Below are 22,800 nucleotides of genomic sequence, written 5' to 3' on the forward strand. Positions count from 1 at the left end.
AAGGCTATTTTATTCATTATATGCCACTCTGTTTCTATATGTGTAGATCATTTTTATAGCTGCTGCGTGGGCATGGAAACAGAGGCTTTGGTCTGGAAAAAGAGGACCATCATTTCCAGTCTCATTCACTCTGTTGCATTGTTGCAAAAAGCAAGAAGGAGAAAAATACAGTTATCTCAGTTTTTGAAAGTGTCAGAATTCCAGAGAGGACATTCTAAGTTTTGGCTTGATTTCCTTCTTTCATTCAATTCATAGATGTATGAGAGCCTGTGTCTGTTTCACATCCAGCCATCATTTCAGATTCACCATTGAGTGAAGTTTTCACTGTTCTGTATACTAGACCAGCCAATTTTTAAGCTATTCTGGCTATATTCCTGGGGAGGGGAAGGATTCTATAGAAGCTGTTCAGTAAATGCCCAAGTCTCACAAACCCACCCAGAGGCCAGCCCCATACAGGGTAACAGTCTTCATGGCATGTGTGAAGTTCATTGTGAAGATAATGCCTGCTTTTGTTCAGTGGTGTTTTTTGGTTTTGTTTGGTTTTGGCATTATTGGGGATTAAACCCAGGACCTCTTGCATGCTAGGCAAACACTCTACCACTGATCCATACTGCCAGTCCCTTTTAAATTTTATTTTTGAGACAGGATTTACTGAGTTGCCTGGCTGGCCTTGAACTTTGTAGCTGGGCTACAGACATGCCCCCACAGTAGCTGGCCCTGCTTTTAATTTATGTTACAGCAAAATCTGAATATTCTGTTTGAGGCCAAAACTTTTCCTTCTCTTCGCCTTTCTTCCCTCCCTCCTCCCTTTGGTGAGAGGGAATGTGACTAGTACATGGGAGTGCCATTAACTGAATGCTTGAAGTTGAACTCCAGCTTATAAGGAAGGCTTTACATTTTCCTTGTCTTAGAATCTATTTTCAGTTGACAAAAATATTCTGTTTTTAAGATAACTGTTTTCTTAGTAAGTAAATGATAATTTAAGCTTGGTAGACCTTGATTTGTTTTCTATAAAGAAAGCCATTTTTTTGTAAAAAATATGTGTGTTAATTGTAAAAATGATAATGAATCTAACTCAGTTGTTAAAATAGTGTTTTAACTAAATTCAACTTGGCCTTTTCCTAGATATCTCACTAAAAATTATATTTTATCCTCTCCTTTTATAGCTTAGCTGCTTCCTTTGAATTCTGTCCTGGAGTATTGCTATTTCTTAGAAAAATCATTTTAAAAACTACCAGTCTTTTTGGTTAGCATCGGATATAGTTATTAACAGCTAATAACAACGTGCCTTCACTTTGCTTCTAGTATGCTTAAAAAATTATATAATTGTATAAACATCACCATTGTTTATAAAAGGGACAACTATTTTACTGAAATAACTGAAATTTGATATCAAGTAAAAGCTCAGATTTATAAATTTAAAATGTTTCAATTTATAAAGTATTGAACACATCTGACCTAAAATATAATGAGGAATGAATTATAAAAAGGCATTTTATTTTTATAACCAGAGGTTGATTTACCATGAAGCTAATGTAGTTGAAGCTCCTGGGCCCTCGCTTGTTAAGGTCCTTCCTGGCCCTGGCCCTAATTCTATATATGTATTTTTTTTAATACATTTATTTATTTATTTATTTTAAAAAACTGCATGTTTTAATTTGGGAAATGAGAAAGTGTTCACAAGCAACCCAGAACAGGTGCTAGCAAGTTCATTCCCATCAGTCACACTTGTGGCAGAAGTTCAGGATCTGCAGAATCACTTTGTCCAGTACCTCCTGAGATGCTCTTTCAACTGAGGAATGGTAGGCAGTAGTTACTGGCACTCATGACAATGAAGGGGCAGTTTCAAGAGCTCAGACATCCCATCTCAAACAGTCACTCTTGATTTATTTTTAAATGATGCTGCTGAGAATTGAATCCAGTGCCTCATATGCTAGGCAAGTGCTCAGCCGCTGAGCTACAGCCCCAGCCCCTATGTATACACTGTTTTCTTTTTTCTTCATAAAGAGGTTTCCCTCCCCTCCCTTCCCCACCCACTCCCCTCCTTTTCCCTTATGTAGTCTCCCTGTGTTGTCCAGTCTTGCCTCAAATTCAGTTTCCTTCTGCCTCACCCTCCCAAATAACTGGGATTACAGATGTATGCCACTGTACTTGACTAAGGACTGACTTCTTTTTTTTCCCCCCAGGTAACATATATGTATTTCAATGGCAGATTTTTATATGTCAGTGCTAAGGACATTCTGAATAACATTCATGAATGTTATTCATTCATGCTTCCCACTATGGAAGGCACTGAGTTCCAGGACTCTTTCATTCTAACATTGAAGCTTATAGAGCTTATAGTCATATAATCCAAACCAAGACCATGACCAACAGGCAGTTAACAGTGTATGGTAGGAAGACTCAGCAGGGAGTAACTGAAGTGTTTAAACCAGGCAGTGAAATTATCTGAGTTATATTCCAGAAAAACAAGTCTGGCTGTTACGTAGAAAGTAAATTGGAAAGGGACAAAACTAGTCGGAAACAGATGTTCATAGCAATTCAGGGGTGAAATGAGATGGCCTGAATCAAGGTAATGGTAGTAAGGATAAAAAGAAGTGAATTGATAGCTACAATATCAACACTATTTTCTAAATGCCCATCTCACATTTGAAAATTGTTACAAAGTTTTTTTGGTCAGCTTCTTGCCAGGCTATATGATTTCTGTTGTTTGCTCAGGTTTAATTAATAATTCATCATAGTGTCTTTCTGACACATCACCGGCGTGTCCTCCTCCTTTTTCTAGCTTTCCAGGGCTAGTTGCAGTGCTTGGATGATAGTGAGACCCAATTTTTGCCAAGGAAATATGACAAACTGTATTTTAAAAATAAATTGTACACCTGTAATCCGGTGGCTTGAGAGGCTGAGGCAGAAGGATCACAAGTTCAAAGCCAGCCTCAGCAACTTAGCAAGGGCCTAAGCAACTTAGCAAGTATGTAGGAATCAATATTTTGTTCCTCTCCTGGTAAATGTTTTATTTAATTTTTGTTTTTAATAGTCCCAGAGTCAATGCAATAAGTCCATCTCTGATTTATGAAACTGAGGAATGTGTCAAAGTTATCCTTCTGTACTCATTTTATTTATTGATGTCTTCTTAAAGTGCCACACATATATGAAAAAGATGTTGTGATGAATTGTGCTTTTTTGTTTTGTTTGGTGCTGGGAACGGAAACCAGGACCTTACGCATGCTAGGCAAGCACACTGTCACTGAGCTGCAGCCCCATCCCTGAACTGCACATTTCTTAAGATCGAGAGTATAAGTCCTAGAATATATATAGTCCTTTTTTATTTCTCCACATATCCTATAGCATTATGACATTTAAAAAATGTTTCTCATAATAATTTCATACAAAGTTTATATTACCTTAGAAAATTCATTAAATTATTAGGAAACATTCCTAGATTTTGATTGTTATTTCCTGATAGTACACCTTTTTATTTGTTCTTAATAAAGAATAAGACTAGGGCTGGGGATGTGGCTCAAGCGGTAGCGCGCTCGCCTGGCATGTGTGCGGCCCGGGTTCGATCCTCAGCACCACATACAAACAAAGATGTTGTGTCCGCTGAAAACTAAAAATAATAAATATTGAAATTCTTTATAAAAAAAAAAAAAGAATAAGACTAGCCTGGCATAGTGGCGCATGCCTGTAATCCCATTGGCTTGGAAGGCTGAGACAGGAAGATCATGGGTTCAAAGCTAGCCTCAGCAATAGCAAAGCACTGAGCAGCTTAGTGAGACTCTATCTCTAAATAAAATACAATATAGGGCTGGGGATGTGGCTCGGTGGTTGAGTGTCCCTGATTTCAATCCCCAGTATCCCCTCAAAAAAAATTTTTTTTAAAAGAATATGACTAGATGTTTAGGGTGAAGTAATTTAAACCTAATGTAATAAATTTATACAGTTATTAATATATTTAGCACATATTTGGTTAACTCTTTTTTTCTTTTCTTTCTTTTTTTTTTTTTTGAGATGGTAGTCACACTGTTGACAAGGCTGGTAGGCTGGTAATGTACTCCAGGCTTTCAGTGATCATCCTGCTCAGCCTCTTGACAGTTGGTAATATAGGCATATACTGCCACACACAGCTCAGTACTTTTTTTTTTTTACTGTAAATGACCCATGCATATAAGTCAAATTTCCATAAAGAAATTTATGGCTATGCAGAATTTTGAACCTTGAGCTGTTTTTTTGTTTGTTTGTTTGTTTGTTTGGTGCTGGGGATCGAATCCAGGGCCTTGTGCATGCAAGGCAAGTTCTCTACCAGCTGAGCTATATCCCCAGCCCATTAGGAAAAATTTAATAGCTTAACATTGCATGGATTTTGGAGTATTGGGATATGACAAGGTTGTACATGCTCTGGCAACAAATTTTTTGGCTTTTCCTGGTACCCTAAATTTTAAAATTTGGTTCTATAAATCTAATTTCCTTTCCTTTATTAAAGAATTTTTTTAAATAAAGAAAATTATTTGGAAACATACTAAGTTATTGCTGGGACCTTAGAATTTATTTATATTATCTTTAATGTCTGTAACAGGTAAATAAAATACAAATTATTTTTTAAAATATAGTATGCTGGGGCTAGGGTTGGGGCTCAGCAGTAGAGTGCTTGCCTAGCACGTGCGAGGCCCTGGGTTTGATCCTCAGCACCATATAAAATAAATAAATAAATAAATAAAATAAAGGTTTTTGTGTCCAACTTCAACTAAAAAAAACCCCAAAAAACATATAGTATGTTGTTGAATGGGAGTGTAGTCAGTGGTAGAGCACTTGTCTAGCATGTATGTGGCTTGGGTTCAATACCCAGCACTGAAAAAAAAAATCATATTTTATAAAGCACAGTTAATTTATTTTAATTGGTTAACAGAACAGTTTGCAAGTGAACTTTTTGTAGACTAACTATTTTAATGTTAGTATGAATCTTAAGTAAAAGCTGTTTTATGAGAATTATAAGCTGTTATTAGGACATGTTATAAGAGAGACAGAATTAATATATCATTTAAAAGATAATCCAATACTGGTCAGGCCCCGTGGCACATGCCTGCAATCCTAGCAACTTGGGTGGCTGAGACAAGAAGAAATTCTTAAAAGTTGAGGTCAATCACAGCAAATTAGCAAGACCCTGTCTCAAAAATAAAAAGGGCTCTGATGTGGTTCAGAGGTTAAGCGCCCTTGGGTTCAGTCCCCACCCCCGCCCTAAATAAATAAGAAAAATAAAGGCAGCTTATGGGAGTAGTTATTTTTAAGATATTTTCTTGTACTATTTATAAAATTTAGTTTAAAAACCAAATAGACCATTTAACCTATGAAATATAAACTGTTCAACTTCCCTTCAAATTCATTTTAGCAACTTTTTCAAAACTAAACGTCTGAATGTCCAGAGTCACTGACCATTTATTTCCATTTTTCCACTTGTGCCTTCTGATCCCTCTTCATTTGTTATACATGTATATGTAAGGGTTTTTTTCCCTGAATCATTTGAGATGTAATTGCAAAGAGAATGTTTCTTTACCCCTAAAGTACTTGAGTGTTTAACATTGTTTTTGTCACTCAGATTACCCTCAGATATGAGGGTTTCAGGCTTTTCTTGATGTTTTATTTTTTTACTTTGAATAATTTTATTGAGGTAGAATTTATATACCATTCAATTTATTTTAGACTGCATTTTTATTCCTTCCTTCCTCTCACTGGCAGTTGCTGGCACAGTGCTCCACCTGGCTGAGTGAATGGCTTCTTTTGGAGCTGATAAAGCTGCCTTATGAAGTCAGCTGACAGGTATACTATACCTACAGATGATGCACTTTCTCCCAGAGAGTTTGGGTTGATATTGACCCACTCTGGAATCGCTAACAGACATTCTAAGCAAAAGACCACACTTTTGTCCACTTTTGTGAATGTAACAATAAAAAAATTCTGAATAATCAAAAAATTGTTATTTTATGACAAATAGCATTTGCAAAATGATCCTAGATCTAGAAGTCATAATTTTTCTGAATTTTTTATCTTGAAGGAAGAAATCTATCTTTAGAAGTAAAGATAAAGAACTCAGGCTCTTTAGGCTTTGTACTCATTTTGGAGTAGCATGAAAGATGTTTGAAATGACTGACTTCCATTTTTGCTTTGACATGGGCATGTTTGTGCTTTTATTTCTTTTACTACATTGCTTGGGGATCGGTGCATTTTTGCTGACTTGAGTGTTGTATCTAAACTATTAGAAAGCCAAATTTTATAGTATGTGACTTGTACTTAACCATTTTTGTTCTCTTTTCTCCCCCTAGGGATGAGCTGTAAAGCAACATCAGCTTGACCAGTCTATAATATTGCAGTGGATCGCTCATCTCAGTCCTTAAAGCTTTTTGAAAACCAATAGCATCACAGCTTGTTTTGGACTTTGTTACACTGTTATTTTCAGCATGAAATTTGTGGTTTTGTAGGGTCTTCTAATTCTTCGAAGAGGCACAGAGCCAAATGGTAGAGGAAGGATACAAAGTATAAATCTGTGTGTTATTACTTTAACATGCCCACGTTTTACTTTAAAATATTAAAAGAAGGGTTTCTGCAAAATGAAACAGTTAGTTTGTGAATTGATTTTGAGGAGTGAATTTTCTTTTCTTGGACACTTAATTCTATTCTGATATTAATTTATGAGATTTCTTTTGTGCATCAGATAACACCACCATTCACAAGTTAAGATTCTTGGTATTTGGATGTCTATTAGAGACTACTAAGAAAATAGAGATGAGCTTTCTTTTTAAAGCTTTTGATGTGGTATCATAGAATAGCATGTTGTAGATACAATCAGCTGCTTTGTTACCTTAAAACTAGGCATTGTAAATACTGAAACTTAAGAAGATGGCAGGTAATGTCCTATCAACACTCAGTTGTTCAGATTGGACATAACTGACATAGTTCCCCCCACCCTTTCTCTCCCTCTCCCCATCTCCCTCTCTCTCTCTCTCTAAAACCAATAGGAGACTTGTAGTTCAGTATTGTTTTTTCTGTTTCTAGTTTGCTGCTGATAATGTATATGAATCTAACATGCTGTGTAAGCTGTGTGCTGGATTCTGCACAGCTTATGCAGTGCTGCTTTGCCAAATAAAGTTAAAAGCAAAAGAGGCATTGGTGGTGTTTGACTCTAGAAGGGAGAACATTAGGTCTACAAGATCCAGAATGTTGATTGAGACCATGAAGGAAAAATTTCTTCTCTGATTTGTGAAATCTGAATAGGTAAATAGCACCAATTCTTCTGTACATTGTGGAGTGTGACTACATTTCTTTAGGGCAAGAACCACATTGCATTCACCATTTCTCTCTGATGGTCTAACCCAGGGCTCATCTTGCAGTATTTAGAAAATAAATGCCAAATCAGTGATTGGGTGAATGAATTGACTTAATTGTCAGGGAAGAATACAGTGGAGGATAAACGTACTAAAACCCACCTCTCATATATAGATTTATTAATATAGTGCCTATGAAATGTGTTTCTAAGAAAGTGCCGGCTTTTGGGGATCTTGTTTACATGTTGTAGTTTTATAGATTTTATAAGATCTTGGTTTTCTTAGTGTTCTAGAACTTGAGAAACTATTACAAGCTCTAGAATGAGCAGAACCAGAATGTCCAGCAGTGCCCTCCTGTGTGTAAAGTGTGCATACTTTTGCCAAGGAGATCCTGAGTGAGCATGTGACTCAACCTTCCCTACTCTTAAAATGTTTATTACTGCTTTAAAAGTGGCTTTTAAAAATTATTCATACATCTTTTCACAAGTGTCTCCTCTTGGCTAAGGCTTTGGACAAGGAATCTAGCATTATTTGATGCCCCAAAATGTAATTTTACCATTGTCTTCAGTTTACTGTTGTCTGTCACTTCTAAGCCCTTGGCTATGGAAACCTTCACGTCCAGGACTCAGTGTTAACGTGAGGTGTTTGCTATTCTATATCATATCCATTATACCTACATTTTATTCTATATAAATTTCTATGTTAGGTTTTGCGGATAGAAAAAGACCCTTACTATCAAGAAGTCTGCAGTCTAATTGCAGAGACAGTTTATAAGTATGATAAGACAAAACTGCTACCCAGATGGTACAGACCAGTGCATTCAAGCATTGTTCAAGCATCTTGGACTTTGCACTTTTAAGAATTAAAATTTCACAGTGTTGAATAAATAGGATGAATTTTGAGGGAGTATTACTAAATAGGTAGCCATGGGAATAGTAGATTTTAACTAGGTCTTAGAACTTTTTTCTTTAAGAGAGCTGAATTATATATGTATGTAGTCAACATATAAGAAATGTCTCGATAATCTTTAGTCATAATTTGGCATTTTATTTTTCCTTAATAGAAATGATATATTGTGGAGGGCAACAATGAAAATATTTCAAAAAGTTCCAGTCTAATGAGATATGTTGAAACAAAATTTTGTCTGTTTTTCTAACCTTATTAAAGACAAAATTCGCTGCCAAAACTTATGTAATAATTAACTGGGTGCAGTGGCACACACTTGCAATCCTAGTGACTTGGTTGGCTTAGGCAGGAGGGTCCAAGTTTAATGTCAGCCTCGGCAACTTAGCGAGGCTCTACCCAACTTAGTGAGATGCTGTCTGTAAGTAAGAAATAGAAAAGGGACTGGGATGTGGCTCAGCGGTAAAGCACTCCTGAGTTCAATCCTCAGTACAAAAAAAAAAAGTAATAAAAAGCATGAGTTTCTTGAGTTTCCCAGAAGAAAATGACATGTGGAGGAAAATAATTTATTACTATTGTTCATGCAAATATTCAAAATTCCATTGCCCTAATTCTAGAAAATGTCATTGTTTAAAATTTAAAAAGGCAATGAAACTTTTTTAATTGGCTACAATGTACCTATACTAAAGCATCTTAAAAATGCAATGATTCTAAAATAGGATTTTCTTTTGTAATAAATGAATTGTCATGAATTCTTCAAAGCTATTGGTATGTGATTATTAGCCAGGAAATAACTCCTTTTTTGTTTATTAGAAAGGTAAGCATTTTTTGGTTTTCAATTAAATGTTAACAAATTTTCCAGTAGTTTGGCATGCCACTCAACGAACTCATGTGAATATGGTAACTAATATTAAAAATGAATAATAAACATGAGAAGTTTTAAAAATAAAGTTCTAAGTGTGGTTCAGTGGACCAATAACTTATTTTAGGTAAATGCTAAAATTCTTGAGGCATATAATTCATTATTATTCTGCAGCTCATTCTGTCCTTGAACTATATTCAGTAAAACAAGTGAGTTCTGATTGAATTTCACTTGTCTCTGGATTTCTTAGAGCATTTTTCAGAAAGATAACAGTGTTTTGTCCCTGCTATACATTAAAGGGTGGCTCAAATAGAGTGCCAGTGAAAGAATCCCTCTTGAAGAAAACTGGCTCAAGAAAGTTTGTGTTTGTATATTGTAATAAAATAAAAAGAAATCAAGTCCAATAATTTTCTTATTATTCTTATACTCTCATTACTACAACGGTAGTTGTTGGTTTCCCCCCTTGGGCTTCATTTTTTTTAACTGACTTTGTGTTTGGGCCAGGACTTTTTATGAAGTGTCCCCTTGCTTGGTGGGAGAGAAAATTATCACTGCATTCATGGTGCTGTGCTGGGCTAGTGAATCCTTGGGAGTCTGCGATGTCTTCTCTCCTTCCCTTGTTCCCTCCCTTCCTTCTCTTTCAACATGAGAGGACACTCAAGGACTGCTTCATTTGAAGGATTCATTCTCACTTTGGTGGTATCCCAGTAGGATGGGGATCACAGGAAACCACTTTTTGTCCAAAGGTCAGTTAATGGCAGTGCTGAAGACATTGTGTGAGAGGGCAGCAGTCCAGGGGGGTGGGGTACATGGGGACCTTTGGGTTTGAATTTCCATACCCTGAATACTTTGTGGATCACATCACATAAAATGATTTGCTGCCACTATTTGTTTATGTAGGATTTTTCTCCCCATTGTAACTCTCTGATCAGGATTTTGCCTAGAAATTACATTTTAAATCAAAGAGACTGCACATGTGAACACTTATGTCAGCTTGAAATTGGTTTTGAAAAAAGATATTTTCTGGGGAAAAGAGCTCTCATTTCTTTAGGACCTTGGCCCCTGTGAGCAATTAGGAGGTGGGACAGAGTTGGATAAAGCAAGCCAGGAAGGCACAGGTGGGGATTTGAGCAAAGGTCAGACTTGCTGGGTCATCTACTGATACTAGCCAAAAAAAAAAAAAAGTGCCCTCAGACTGGATAGTCCATAGTTCTGATTTCTTTATTCTTCAGTACACAAACCTCTGAATAATAAATACATTTAGAGACAGATAGTTTTCTGAGTCCCTAGTTTCACCTGTGGAACTGTTCTTTAAATGTTAAGAACAACACTTTTTGATTTATTTGAATCATTGGATCTTTAGTCATGTGTATGTACACATGCTATACTCTGCTACACCCCAGCCCCAAAGAAAACACTTTTTTAAAAGGCCTTTATATTCAAACTTTCTATTTTTTTTTTTTTTTTTTTTGGTAAATGTTACCTTTCCATTAAATTATTTTGAGACATTTCCTACATTTAATATAACTTTATAAGAAGATGCTTAAGTGAAATGTTTATCTCTTTCATGTGTCTTTGCATTTATGACATACAAGAATAAAAAACTGATATGATTCAAGAATTAAAATAAGTAGGAACGAAAACACGCTGATACCTAAATAAATATAGAAGGCTCGATTCTAACCATTCAATCCATTCATGAAGACATCTAACCTTATTTTCAATAATTGGTGGTTTCATATTTAGCCACTGAAGTAGCTATAACTTAAAATATTCTCTTTATCTGAAGAATGTACATTTCACTAGGGCAAAAGAGCTAGGAAAATGGGGCCAGGAGCCAAGAAGTTCACAACATGTTTAAAAAGCCAGTGAGATGAGGATATCTATGAATGGCATACTAAGCTTTTCCTCTTTATTTGGCTTGAGCCGTTCTTTGTCAGAAATTCTCATTCAACTTTAATAAAAAAAAAAAAAAAAAGCTGTAGAAAACAAATTATTAGAGTAGTTCTACTAGGAAGAAAGTGGTATAATCCCCAAAACAAAATGTGAAATTGGGGATGATATAATTTAACAGTGACCCCAAATTACAGCAGCTCAGGCTCAGATTCTTGTTTTAAGGAACACATCATATTAAGGAATGTAACTGACATGATGTTTAGGGAGGATCTGAAGGTAGGGCTGCCTGTATTCTAGGCACATGCTTCTGTGTGGTGGGTGAGTTTCCATTGGAGAGACTGAGTTAAAGTCATCAACAAGGTCTGAACAGCCAAACCGAGGGACAGATGGAAATGTGCATCTCTGGGTTGATGGAAAATATACTAAACAAAACAGCCATCAGTGACTGAAAGAGGGTGTTGATACACATGATGGGGGAATGGTGGGGCCAAATCCCAGTTTTCAGAGTCACTCAGAGAAAGATGAAGAAATTCTCTTGTCTTTCTATGGAAAAGACCATATTTGGTACTCAGGTGACATTAAACACATAAATGCTTTTGGAAGGCTGGAGAAGTAGCTGTTGTCTACTTGTACTGAGCATGAAGATAAAGTAAATTTCAAGTTTTTTAGGAAGATGGTTTCAGTGGGTCTTAGGAAACAAGATGTGAAATATAGGGACATGATGTGAGAAGTAAATTGTAGACATCTTCTTTCCCTTTAAAATTATTTTTGAATTATCTTAAATGCAGAACTCCTTCAATCAGATAATCACAGGTAAGGTGACTTTAAAAAGTCCTATTCAGTCCATCTGTTGATAAAAATACTTTGTACACTTTCCTTTTCCCCAACCCCAAATATTTTATACAACTTTAAGCAAGTCACTTTTCTCCAACCCTCAATTTCCCTTTTTGTAAAATGGGGTTGGAATGATTAAACCCAAACACTATAGCAACTTACAGACTATAATAAATGATTTTCAAAAGGCTAAAGAATAAAATACAATTTATTAAAGGAATATTGTTTATGTAATATGGGACATCTTAAGTAAATCAGTACTATAGCGATCCTAAATTATTATTAATTTCTACATGTATAAAAGGTTTGGTGATAGATGCATGCGTTATCAGTTTCATTGGGTATGGCTATAGGTGACATCCTTCTGTATAAAGACACTGCACAGCATCACAGGGAGTACACACATATTAAATTCATTCACACAGTCCATTTCTCTTAAACTGCCACTGAAATTTAAATCATTGCTCAACTCTAAACATTCCACAAAAACATGAGTTTCTCAGGAAACAAAAAATGATTATTGGTTTTTCTAGATCTTTCCACTTGCTAATGTGTTTTGATATATTTCCCACCCAAATTAAGTCCTTTGCTAAAGGAACCACCTACTTTAGATAGTCTAAAAATAAACTACTAGACTCTAGAGTATTTTTCAAGTGTTTTAAAAGATTTGTCTTTTATGGTAAAAAATATATATATATAAATAGGAACATCATGTAAGCATAGACAGGCACTGCATCACACATTCCTCTCAGTGGGATAATTATTCTAGAGTGTATCTAATCCTGGCATTAAATGTGTATGAAATAATTTGTCTTTAAATACCTACAGATTTAGAAAGGAAAGATAGAATGCCAGTTTTCTCTAAGGATGAATTTGTGCAACACTGCTTTCTACTCTGGAACACATGAGCTTGGCCCTAGCTGATTGATGTCATAATAATATTGGATAGCATTTTCAAAATGGAAGAAAAAAACCTGGCTTGTTCCATTAGATCAAATAACCTGCTGTCACTTAAACATGGTGACATTTTTATAAAAGCTGTACCCCAAAATCCATTTAACATCCTGCTGTTTTTCTTTCATCAAAAAATACTCATCTTGAAAACTGGTGACTGTATGAATGGGCTGCTGCGCTGGACCATGGAACAGTGGTGAGCAGAAATCACAAAGTATTAATTATCCACCTGTTGATAAAAATACTTTGTACACAATGTTTAGAGTTGTCCTCAGGTAAGTTTCTGTTAATTTTTTTGGCCACCAGAATTACTTCCACCTTGATTTCCTATCTCACTTCGTAACCATCTTAGAGGTGTTTTTAATCCAAAGTCTAGCTTTTTTTTTCCCCTCTGAAGATCAGCCTAAGGAGGCCCCCAACTACATGACATGATGTCAAAGGCATTGGGAAGAACCCACCTTCCTCTCTCCTCAGGCTTCATCTGTTCTAAAGATTTGTAAATTGTATATATATCTGCCATAGGTAACATTTCATTGAGAGTATAAACTTCCTTGAAATCCATCCTAAGGAACATGTTTTTCAGAGTAAAAGAAAAACGGGGCACTGGAGATTAAAGAAGACTAGGGCCACAGGAAGCTATACCTAAAGTGACCCAGTACTATCAGGGCCCAGTGGGCCACATCTCAAAAGCTAAGGGTGAATGCCACCACTCTGAGGCCATCTTTGGGGATACTGACAAAACTGCCTCAGCTGACTACAAATTTCTATTTCTAGGGACTATTTAGTAAATCAGAATTAGATCTGTAAAAGTCTTTAATCACATGAATTTCTCTCTATTGAAATATTTCATGTACTTAAGGACAATCTTTCTATAGTAAATAAAGGTTTGTGATTTGCCATTTAAAAACAAAAGAGGCTATAAATACTAGAACCTAATAAAAGAATAAATTGTACATGAAACACATTCTTCCCCTAAGTGTTTACATTTGCTACAGATACATCCCATTTATGAGGTAATCAGATTCCTCAGATGTAATGGGACGAGCTTTCTTCAGTTTCTGTTTCACCAGTCGCAGCCGGCAAGCAACCATGAGAAGCAGCAGAGCAGTGATGGCCAAACCCAATGCCAGGGGTAGCACTGCACCTGTGGAGGGTTAGAAACAAACAGGGCGATGAGCAACAGTGATAGCTACTGTTGACAGCACAGTGAGCACTTTGCATGCACTAGTTAATCTGAACAGCTCAAGTTAGTATTGCCATCATTCTGCACATTAAATAAGGCGCACAGAGGTTAAGTAATTTTTCCTAAGAGTGTTTGACTTGTATGCTGAGGATCTATCAATCTAAGTCTCAAATCCAGACTTTTTAACTACATCTACCAGGTTACTACTAAATCTGTATCATTGGTTACAGACATTGCAGTAAGGTCACCTCAAATCCCCCTGTGAGAGACATTCCAATTATAGAAAATGTTTTCATTGTAGTTATGGACCACAGTGATGGATTCATATACATTTCACACATGATCATTCCCTCTTCAGCATGGATTAACTTCTGCTTTCTGGTTCTGGTTAGGGCTTTCCTGAGTCAAGGGAACCTACCCTCAGCCAGGTAGAACTGTTTTTTTTTTTTTTCTTGGTACTGGGGATTGAACATAGGGATTCTCTACCACTGAGCTAAATCCTAAGTCCTTTTTCAATCTTTATTTTGAGACAGGGTCTTGCTAAATTGCTGAGGTTGGCTTCGGATTTGCGATCCTCCTGCCTTAACCTTTCAAATCTCTGGGATTATTGGTATGTGCCTCTGTGCCCAGTTAAACCAGTAGAACCTTGTTGAAAACTAACTTCAAAATATGCTAATGTAGGGGCTGGTGTTGTAGCAAAGTGGTAGAGCGTTTCCCTAGTGCGTGTGAAGCACTGGATTCAATCCCCAGCGTCACATAAAAAGAAAGAAAATAAAGGTAAAAAAAATTCTTTAAAAAATGCTAATGTAACTTTGGTTATGAGTAAGTAAGGAAAACATCTCTTTAGTTTTCCCCATGTAACTGGAGTAAGACACCACACTATAAGCAGGTTTTAAAGGCCTGCAGAGGCTGGAAGGGGCACAGTATGCCCCAGATCAGGCTTCTGTTCAAGCCCAGTATGCTCTATTCCTAGTCTGCTGTGCTCTGCAGTCAAGCCAGGGTTGGAGATGACATGGGAGAACTATTTTTAGCTGCACTGTCTTGCAACAGGTGGAACTAGAGAAACAAACATCTTCATGGTGTAAGCTGATTCTGTAACATTTTTTTCATCATTTATTCATTCATTCTGCATTAATTGATAGCTCTCCATGTGCCAGACACGAAATTAAGTGCTGAAAATAAAAGAAAAGCATTTTTTTTCTTTTTGGTACTGGGGGTTCAAACTTGCTATCCTAAGTCACTGGGATCACAGGAGTCCCCTCCCCATGCCCACCTAGCAATTTTTGGTAACTAAAAATAAATAAAACTATCTCCCAAAGATAAGCTAATCTAAGAATGCCAGATTTGTAGCTCAAATCATTGAATTCTTACAATTACCACATGTGCTGGTACTGTTATTTTATCCATTTTATAAATGAGGGAACTAAGGCATCAAGAATTAAATGACTTGTCTAATATTGCTTATTACAGTGGGGAGCTAGAATACCACCCCAGAGAGGATAACTCTAGAGCCTACAGTTTTCACCACTGTGGTACCCACTTCTCCAAAAGGGAAATAAAACTGTTTCTGAATTATATTAAGTCTTTATAGACAGATACATAAATGAAAAAAAGAAATCCATAATAAAATATTAAAGTTACCATGACAAAATTACACATGAAGTATTGATATAAAAAGGATTAATCCATCTGTCTGGTTGGTAAGATTTTTGCTGTAGTGACTTGGACATAATGATGGAGCTTGTCTGGGGTGGGTAAGGGAGGAAATTTTGGTTTTTGACATTTTCAGGTTGACATGCCTACATATGAGGAGACCTGGCTAAAACATCTGTCACCCCATTAATTGCCTGGATTGATTCAGCTGATCTGGCTGGCTAGGTGGCTGTCCTCTTCCTCCCTCATTGCTTCCAAAGCTTCAGGCTCAGTCTAAGAGGACAACCTTCCCCAATAGAGGAGGACTCTCCTTCAGTCAAGGGTATATGAGTAGCTGTGCTCCCCTGCTAGACCCTCCAATCAAATTCTCAGATTGACATGCCTATAGGTGATCCAGATGGAATTTTCTCCTGGCTCTTGGCTGATCTGGGTCTAAATATGTGAAAACCTTTGACATGAAGATGGAAACCTCAGCCATGAAACTGGATGAGATTGCCAGTGAGCAAGGAAGAAAGGAAGGCCAGCAGCAAGGTCTCGGGAAACTCCCACATCTTGGGGGAAGACAGAAGAAGAACAACACGAAGGATTACTAAAGGACGGGTTGGAGAAGTAGCAGGACAACTGAGAGGGAAGGGTATTGGGAGCTGAGGGAAAAGACGAGTCCACAAAGAAGGGCTCAGTTGGGTCAAATGCTAAGAGAGGTCAAGTGAGGCGAAGCCCAGAGAATCCGCTGGATTAGCAGCTTGTAATTCACTCCAGGAGTCTGTAGTCTGAGGGATGCTATTTTTTTTTTTTTTCCTAATAAATGGAGAGACTCTGAATGTGTTTTCAGACTTGTTTGGAGAAACATATTAAAAGTACCAAGAATTACTAGATGATGGAGAAACACACCTGAGGAAAGAGGGGATACATTAAGAAAGGGGGAGAGACTGGCCTTGGAAGGGAGGGACACCTCTTCCTTCAGTGCTGGAGGAAAAGGAAGGAGGGGGATGCCATCATACGAGTTGCTGTATTTAGGGGTTGGTGGCTGAGGGAGCTCACTTCAATAGCCTTGATTTTTCTGGGCCTAAAACTAGCCCCAGGTATAGCCAGCCTCCTCCTGAAGTCAGGAACTTAGAACTGGTGCATGCTAATAAGGGGTTTTCAACCTGTAAGGTAGTTGCAGAATCCTGAGAAAACCTGAACACGATTCTCAAGAGCAGTCTGTGTCTGGCTGCAGGAGGAGAGGATGTGCAAGTTGCTTTAGTAACTGTTAATTACCAAAGTTTTGGCCAGTGTTCACCCAGAGAATGGTGGGGGGTGAACCCATCTGTGGTAGGGTTAGGGTACAGCTCAGTGGTGAAGCACTCGCCTAGCATGCCCAAGGCTCTGGGTTCCAACCCCAGAACAGCAAAACAAAACAGAACAACAAACAACAATAAAAAACTGTGTTAAACCCACAGGAATATGATTAGAGGAGGCATCTGCGGGTGTCAAGAATCTGTCTCATTCCTCCATGATAAGTGTTCCCCCAAAGCTTCTGTGTTAATGCAGGAATATTCAGAGATAAAAGGACTGGATGGTGAGAGTTGTGATCTAATCAGTCCATCTGAGTTTGAATGGACTGGCTGGGTGGTAACTAGGGAGGTGGGGCGTGAGTAGAGAAGTTGTGTCACTGGTGGTGTGGGCCTTCTAAGGGCTGTTTTTCCCTGTGGCCCTTTCCCTTCTCTCTGCTTCTTGGTCAACATGTCCCGAGTACCTTCCTCTGACATGCACTTCTGTCATGGTGTGCTCTCTTGGGTCCATATTAATGGAGGCATCCCACCATGGACTAAACCTCTGAGACCATGTGCCAAAATAAACTTTCTCTTCCTTTAAGTGGTTCTTGTCAGATATTTTGGTCAGAGCAGTCAAAAGCAAATTAAGTCAATCTCCTAATGGCCACTTTTATGGAAGTAGTTTTGCAAGAGTTGAGTGATGTGTCGGTTCTCCCCCTACTCCATCTTCCTGTACATGCTACACTAATTTGGTTATATTACAAAAAGGAACAGGGAAAAAAAGAGACTATAGTCAATGCCCACAGAAATCTCAAGAGTCACAAACCGTTTTCTATAAGCTAGAACAACACCCAGTCTCAGTTCTGCATTTTATGGGCAGAAAAACAAAGAGGCTTCCTGACATCAAGATGTGTCAGACTTGTTAAAAACTGAGCATGAATGCTTAGGCTAAAACATAAGTGAGCTGAAGGTGAAGGTCCCACCCCAACCTTGGGGTGCCAAGTTAACTGCCACAGTAAAACACAGACATACAGTCAAGGAAAACGTCCTATTCACCAAGTCAGACAGGAGGTTGCTGAACTGTCAAATCCGATCCGTATTTAACACTTTGATGACAAGGAAAATTAAATCCCCCACAAGGTGGTACTTCCTAGAATATTGAAAGTAAATCTCAATGTGTGGGGGTTTTTTTGGGGGGGAGGGGGGGTGTTTGGTTTGGTTTGGTTTTGGCCTTGGGGATTGAACCCAGAAGTACTGTTTCACTGAGCTACATCTCCAGTCTCTTCCTCTTCCTCCTCTTCTTCCTCCTCTTCTTCCTCTTCCTCTTCCTCTTCTTCTTCTTCTTCTTCTTCCGCTTCCGTTTCTTCTGCTTCTGCTTCTGCTTATTCTGCTTCTGTTTCTTCTGCTTCTTCTGCTTCTGCTGCTTCTTTTGCTGCTGCTTCTGCTTCTTCTTCTTCTTCTTCTTCTTCTTCTTCTTCTCCTTCTCCTCCTCCTCCTCCTCCTCCTCCTCCTCCTCCTCCTCCCCCCCCACCCCCCCCAGATTGGTCTAGAACTTGTGGTCCTCCTGTGTCCGTTTTCTAAGTTGCTGGGATCACAGATATGTGCTACTTGTTTTTACTTTTGATCATTTGATTCTTAGTTGAACTCACAAGTGTGCACCATAGCACTCAGGTGTTCTCCACTTTAAAATAATTATTTGGCATAGTTTCTTCAATACTGTTAGTTTGGGCAATTTGAGATTTAAAATTTTCCAATCTTTTCTAAAACATACAATGATAGAATTCTTGGTAGCCAGCTAAGGTGATGAATTATGTACTTGAATTACGTACTCTGCTCATATGAATGGGAACAGGATTTGAAATATCTAACCCATAGAATGGACACCAATCAGTTACAACTAAGCCTCTGGATACATCTGGCTGTGGAACAAGAAGAAAGCTGGTATCCTTCTAAATGTTGATGAGACTCTTTCATGCAAATTTCTTGGGATAGGCTAAGTTCAGTAGGCCAGTAGACCTGACTGAAGTTGCATCCAGGCACTTCACATCTGGATTATTCTCAGGCAGATATTGCTTAAAAATTATATATATATATATATATATATTTGTTTACTTTATTCTCCTGAATCTCTTCCTACTAGTTTATAGAAATTAGGACTAAAACCTGCCTTTCTACAGGACTCTGTCCAAAGTGTCTTTTTTCTAGTTAAAAACAATCAAAAGTATGGAATTATGGTATTTTTCACTTAATTCATTTTCCTTCCACCTCCTATATATACTTTCCTGTTTCTGAAGTCTTCTGTCTTTGTTGCTGGAGCACTGGGAGAGAGCATTAGGTCTCTTCATTCTTTTTATATTACAAATAACTCAATAATAGCCATGATTTTATATTTGGCTCATCACCTGAGCCAAGTAGTATGCTAAATGCCCTATATTAATTGTCCCATTAATTCTCCTAATACCCTGTGAGGCAGGCATAGCTACTGTCCTCATCTCACCAATGAGGAAATTGTGATCCAGAGAGATAAGAACCTGCCCAAGGTCACCAAGTTCAGTGGTGAAGCCAGAATTTGAACAGTGGCATACAAGCAGAGAGTCCAAGTTCTTGGCTACTATGCCACAAGTATGACCATTTCTACAGACTGTCACCCTAGAAGAATCTATGAAAGAGAAAGCTGAAGTCCAGAGACAGTGAGCTGCTTCAAGAGCACCAAGATGCATTGTGACACAGAAGATGAGGAGGCACTTCTGGTCCACGGATCAGTGTTCCTGCCATGAACTCTCTCGGCTTCATCTCACAGTCTCCATTTGGGCTCATGGAGTTCTACAGGTGTCTCGACTCTGCAGTGCATTTTCAAAGGCACCCACTTACCTGTTTCTGGGGCTGGGTGTTCTCTTCTGCCTTGTTCACTCTTGGATTCAAAAATATAATTTTCCTCTTTTCTGTTGTTGCTTGAGGAATGACTACCTGCAGAAAATCAATAGAACATATTTCGAGGGTATATCAGAAACTTCAGGAAACAGCCTTATTTATTTTTAAAGAAGGAATTAGATAAAGGAATTGCAGGATTTATTTCACTAATAATCACAGGCCTATGTTTGATACTAAAACACTGGATATCTAATGTGACCAGTTTAATGAAGTAGAGTGTGTGACTAGTTAAAGACACGGTCAGTCAAAGAGGTAGAAACACACTGGACCAGAAAACTGGACCAGAACCTCCATCATCACCTCTGACGGATGAAAAGATCTCACCTGGAAAAGTCCAGGACAGTCTCTGGACATCATACCTGGGAAGTGGAAACAGTCAAAGAAAGGTTTTCTTGTAAAAATTAAGAATAAGCCACTGGGCACTATCAGGCACATCTCTAATCCCTGCTACTTAGGAAGCTGAGACAGGAGGTTTGAAAGTTTGAGGCCAGACTCAGCAAATTAGCCAGATCCTGTCTCAAAATGTAAAAATAAAAAAAGGGCTGACCCTTATTTTAGAGGCAGAACACTCTACTCCTGGGTTCTATACCCAGTACTGGGGATTGGAGGGAGCACACGTAGGTATTTGGCCATGCTATGGCACTATTTCACTGTGATCCTGCTGGGCAGGTAATAATAACTTTTTTTTTTTTCTCTTAGGCTCAGGCTTAGTTTCCTGTCAAGGTTCGTCGCACAAGTAGTGAATGGGGCATAGGGCAGACAGTCAAGCTCACTGGTATCTAGCTGCTTGTTGGTGAACACCAGAACTTCTGGTTTAATGATGTATTATTTAACTTTACTATTTAGTTATTGAGGGAAAATATCAAGGAAGGACAAATCTCAGGATTTTTACCATAGGTTCTGATAGAACCAGGCTGTGTTATTTTCTCATTCCCCATCTAATAATTGGTAGCATTTGTGTTTTATTATATTGACAGTTTAATACTTAACAAGTTGATGAGACATTCTCATGCTGTGTGTGATTTCAAGTGAGATTATTTTTTATTATGCTTTTGTTTTGTTTTATTTTATTCGCTGCTGGGGTTGAACCCAGGGGAGCTATTCCACTGATCTCCATCCCTGCTCCTACCCCTTTTTATTTTTTTATTTTGAAATGGGGCTTCATTAGTTGCTCAGAACCTTGCCAAGCTGCTGTGGCTGGCCTTGAACTTGCAATCTTCCTGCGTTGGCCTCCCAAATCACAGGCATTACAGGCACACACCACTGTGCCCAGCAAGTGCTATGCTTAATGGCAATAAATTAGAAATGTTCTTCCTACTTGTGGAATTTTATTGAGAAATAATAATTTTAAAGCTTTATGATTACATGGAATCAACAGAAATGGTCATAACTCCTTGAATTATTATTGAGGCAATTTAAAGGTAGTATATAAAATTCTTTAATAACTTGTCCTGAGCAATCTTTGCGAATCTATCAATTATCGTGAAATCAATTGGATAATGCAAAATTGTAGGTCAGTGAAGATATCTACTAGAGCCTAAAAGCAGTGAGTTAAAAATGATCATTGCATCCCACGTTGATGCTGTTAAACAGAAGGGACAATAATCACTTATTTCTTTAAGGCACCCTTAACACTCCCTTCACCCTGTCAGTCACCACACCCTGCAGACATTTCCTTCTCACCTATGACACCCCTGACTGTGGCCCTTCTCTGTCCTTGGTCTTTAACACCTTTGGCTGGAGCACTCCAGGCCACTCCTCCAACATTTCTGCTTTCAGACACTCCTCTTGGAGTGTCTCTGCAAGTGTGGCTCAGCCACACTCACCCAGCAGAGTGACACTGTGAGGTTGGCATTTTGATGCTCTTGCAAGGCCACTGTAGGCCACCATGTTCTACTGTGCCTCCACTTGCTACTCTAACAGGACCCAGGCATGCCGTTCTATATAAAGCTAATGATTTGAGGGTTTCTTCCGTAAACCCTAAGCTCAGACAGGATGAGGATGAGTGAAGCAAAAGCAGTTTCTGGTAGGCTGGAGAAGTAGACCTTCTGAAAGGATTTCTGTTTCTGTTCATCCACTTTGCTGCAGTGGCGGAAGCCCCACTCCCACTCCAGAACAGTAATGGAGGAAAGCAAGAGCAGCCAAGAGGACCCTGGGAAAAGAAGGTAGTATCCACTGTGGAATGGAGGAAAGGAGTCAACCAGGTAGCAGCTATGGGAGGAAAGAGACTGTCACCTCCACCATGGGACCTGTGTACTAGTAGGACAGTGACTAACCTAAATGAAGAGCCTGGGCTCTTCTCCACAAGGCAAGAGATTTCCCAATACAGTGACTTCAACATTTCTCCATTTTGTGGACCCATAAAAATTCAAAATAATTTTTGAGGTTGTTGGTTTTTTTGTTTTGTCAGGAAAAGACATTAAAAGAAATAACCATCTACTAAAACTACCACCTATGCTTCATTATAAATTAAGGAGGTATCTAAACCCCCTAATTATGAAGGACCTAATTATGTAAAAAAAATGACAGGTCTTTAAATTAATCATGTAAAATACTTACTGTCCTTGTTTTCTTCATTTAGCCATGACTGGGTGAAAGTTTTATCAAGGATGAGAACTGACCCTTCTTCAACTGGTGTTGGGTCCAATTCTGCCACTCCCCTTTCTGAACTAAGATCCTGGATTTTCAAGGCTTTCCTTATCATCCTCTGTTCCCAACAAGCACCCTTCACTTTCAGCAGTGGGGGAGTCCTGGTTAGATAATTTTCATTTCCAATTCCATTTTCCCATGAAGTTAATTAAAATCCTTCTTTTTTTTTTCTTATTCGAACCCTCTCTACCAATTCTTCAGAGTACCACTGAGTTTCCATGCCCCACCCCCCCAGGGCTGACTCATCCACCAGGCACAGTGGACACACAGTCCGGTGTCCATAGAACTCACAGGGGCCCACAAAAATAGTTTAGTTCAAGTTATTTTAAAATCACAAAAAAACTAATCAAAATGAAGATGAGG

General features: G+C 38.2%; 2 protein-coding genes across 5 annotated transcripts in view; one reads left to right on the forward strand and one right to left on the reverse strand.

Moving 5' to 3' along the window:
• The window catches only part of Pcmt1 (protein-L-isoaspartate (D-aspartate) O-methyltransferase), a 43,734-nt gene extending 36,576 nt beyond the window's left edge, over positions 1 to 7,158 (forward strand). For 2 of the 3 annotated variants that reach the window (XM_046427426.1, XM_046427425.1), the window contains exon 8: positions 6,318 to 7,158. Coding sequence is in view for 1 of the 3 variants with exons in the window: in XM_046427425.1 (XP_046283381.1) it covers positions 6,318 to 6,330 (13 nt within the window). In the remaining 2 variants the exon portion in view is untranslated. Of the gene's footprint in view, positions 1 to 5,733; positions 5,815 to 6,317 lie in introns of all 3 variants that reach the window. The other variant, XR_006847983.1, reaches the window with a different exon arrangement.
• A 4,843-nt stretch (positions 7,159 to 12,001) lies between these two features.
• Lrp11 (LDL receptor related protein 11) overlaps positions 12,002 to 22,800 on the reverse strand; it is a 46,844-nt gene continuing 36,045 nt past the window's right edge. For both annotated transcript variants that reach the window (XM_046427448.2, XM_046427446.2), the window contains 2 exons: positions 19,729 to 19,824; positions 12,002 to 13,909 (listed from right to left, as the gene is read on the reverse strand). In XM_046427448.2, coding sequence (XP_046283404.1) covers positions 13,755 to 13,909; positions 19,729 to 19,824 — 251 coding nt within the window. In that variant the 3' untranslated portion in view covers positions 12,002 to 13,754. The remainder of the gene's footprint in view (positions 13,910 to 19,728; positions 19,825 to 22,800) is intronic.

Source organism: Marmota monax, unplaced genomic scaffold (genome assembly GCF_021218885.2).
Source record: "Marmota monax isolate L192 unplaced genomic scaffold, Marmota_monax_Labrador192_F-V1.1 WCK01_AAM20220418_F8-fsc00114, whole genome shotgun sequence".
In the NCBI taxonomy this organism is placed as follows: Eukaryota; Metazoa; Chordata; class Mammalia; order Rodentia; family Sciuridae; genus Marmota; species Marmota monax.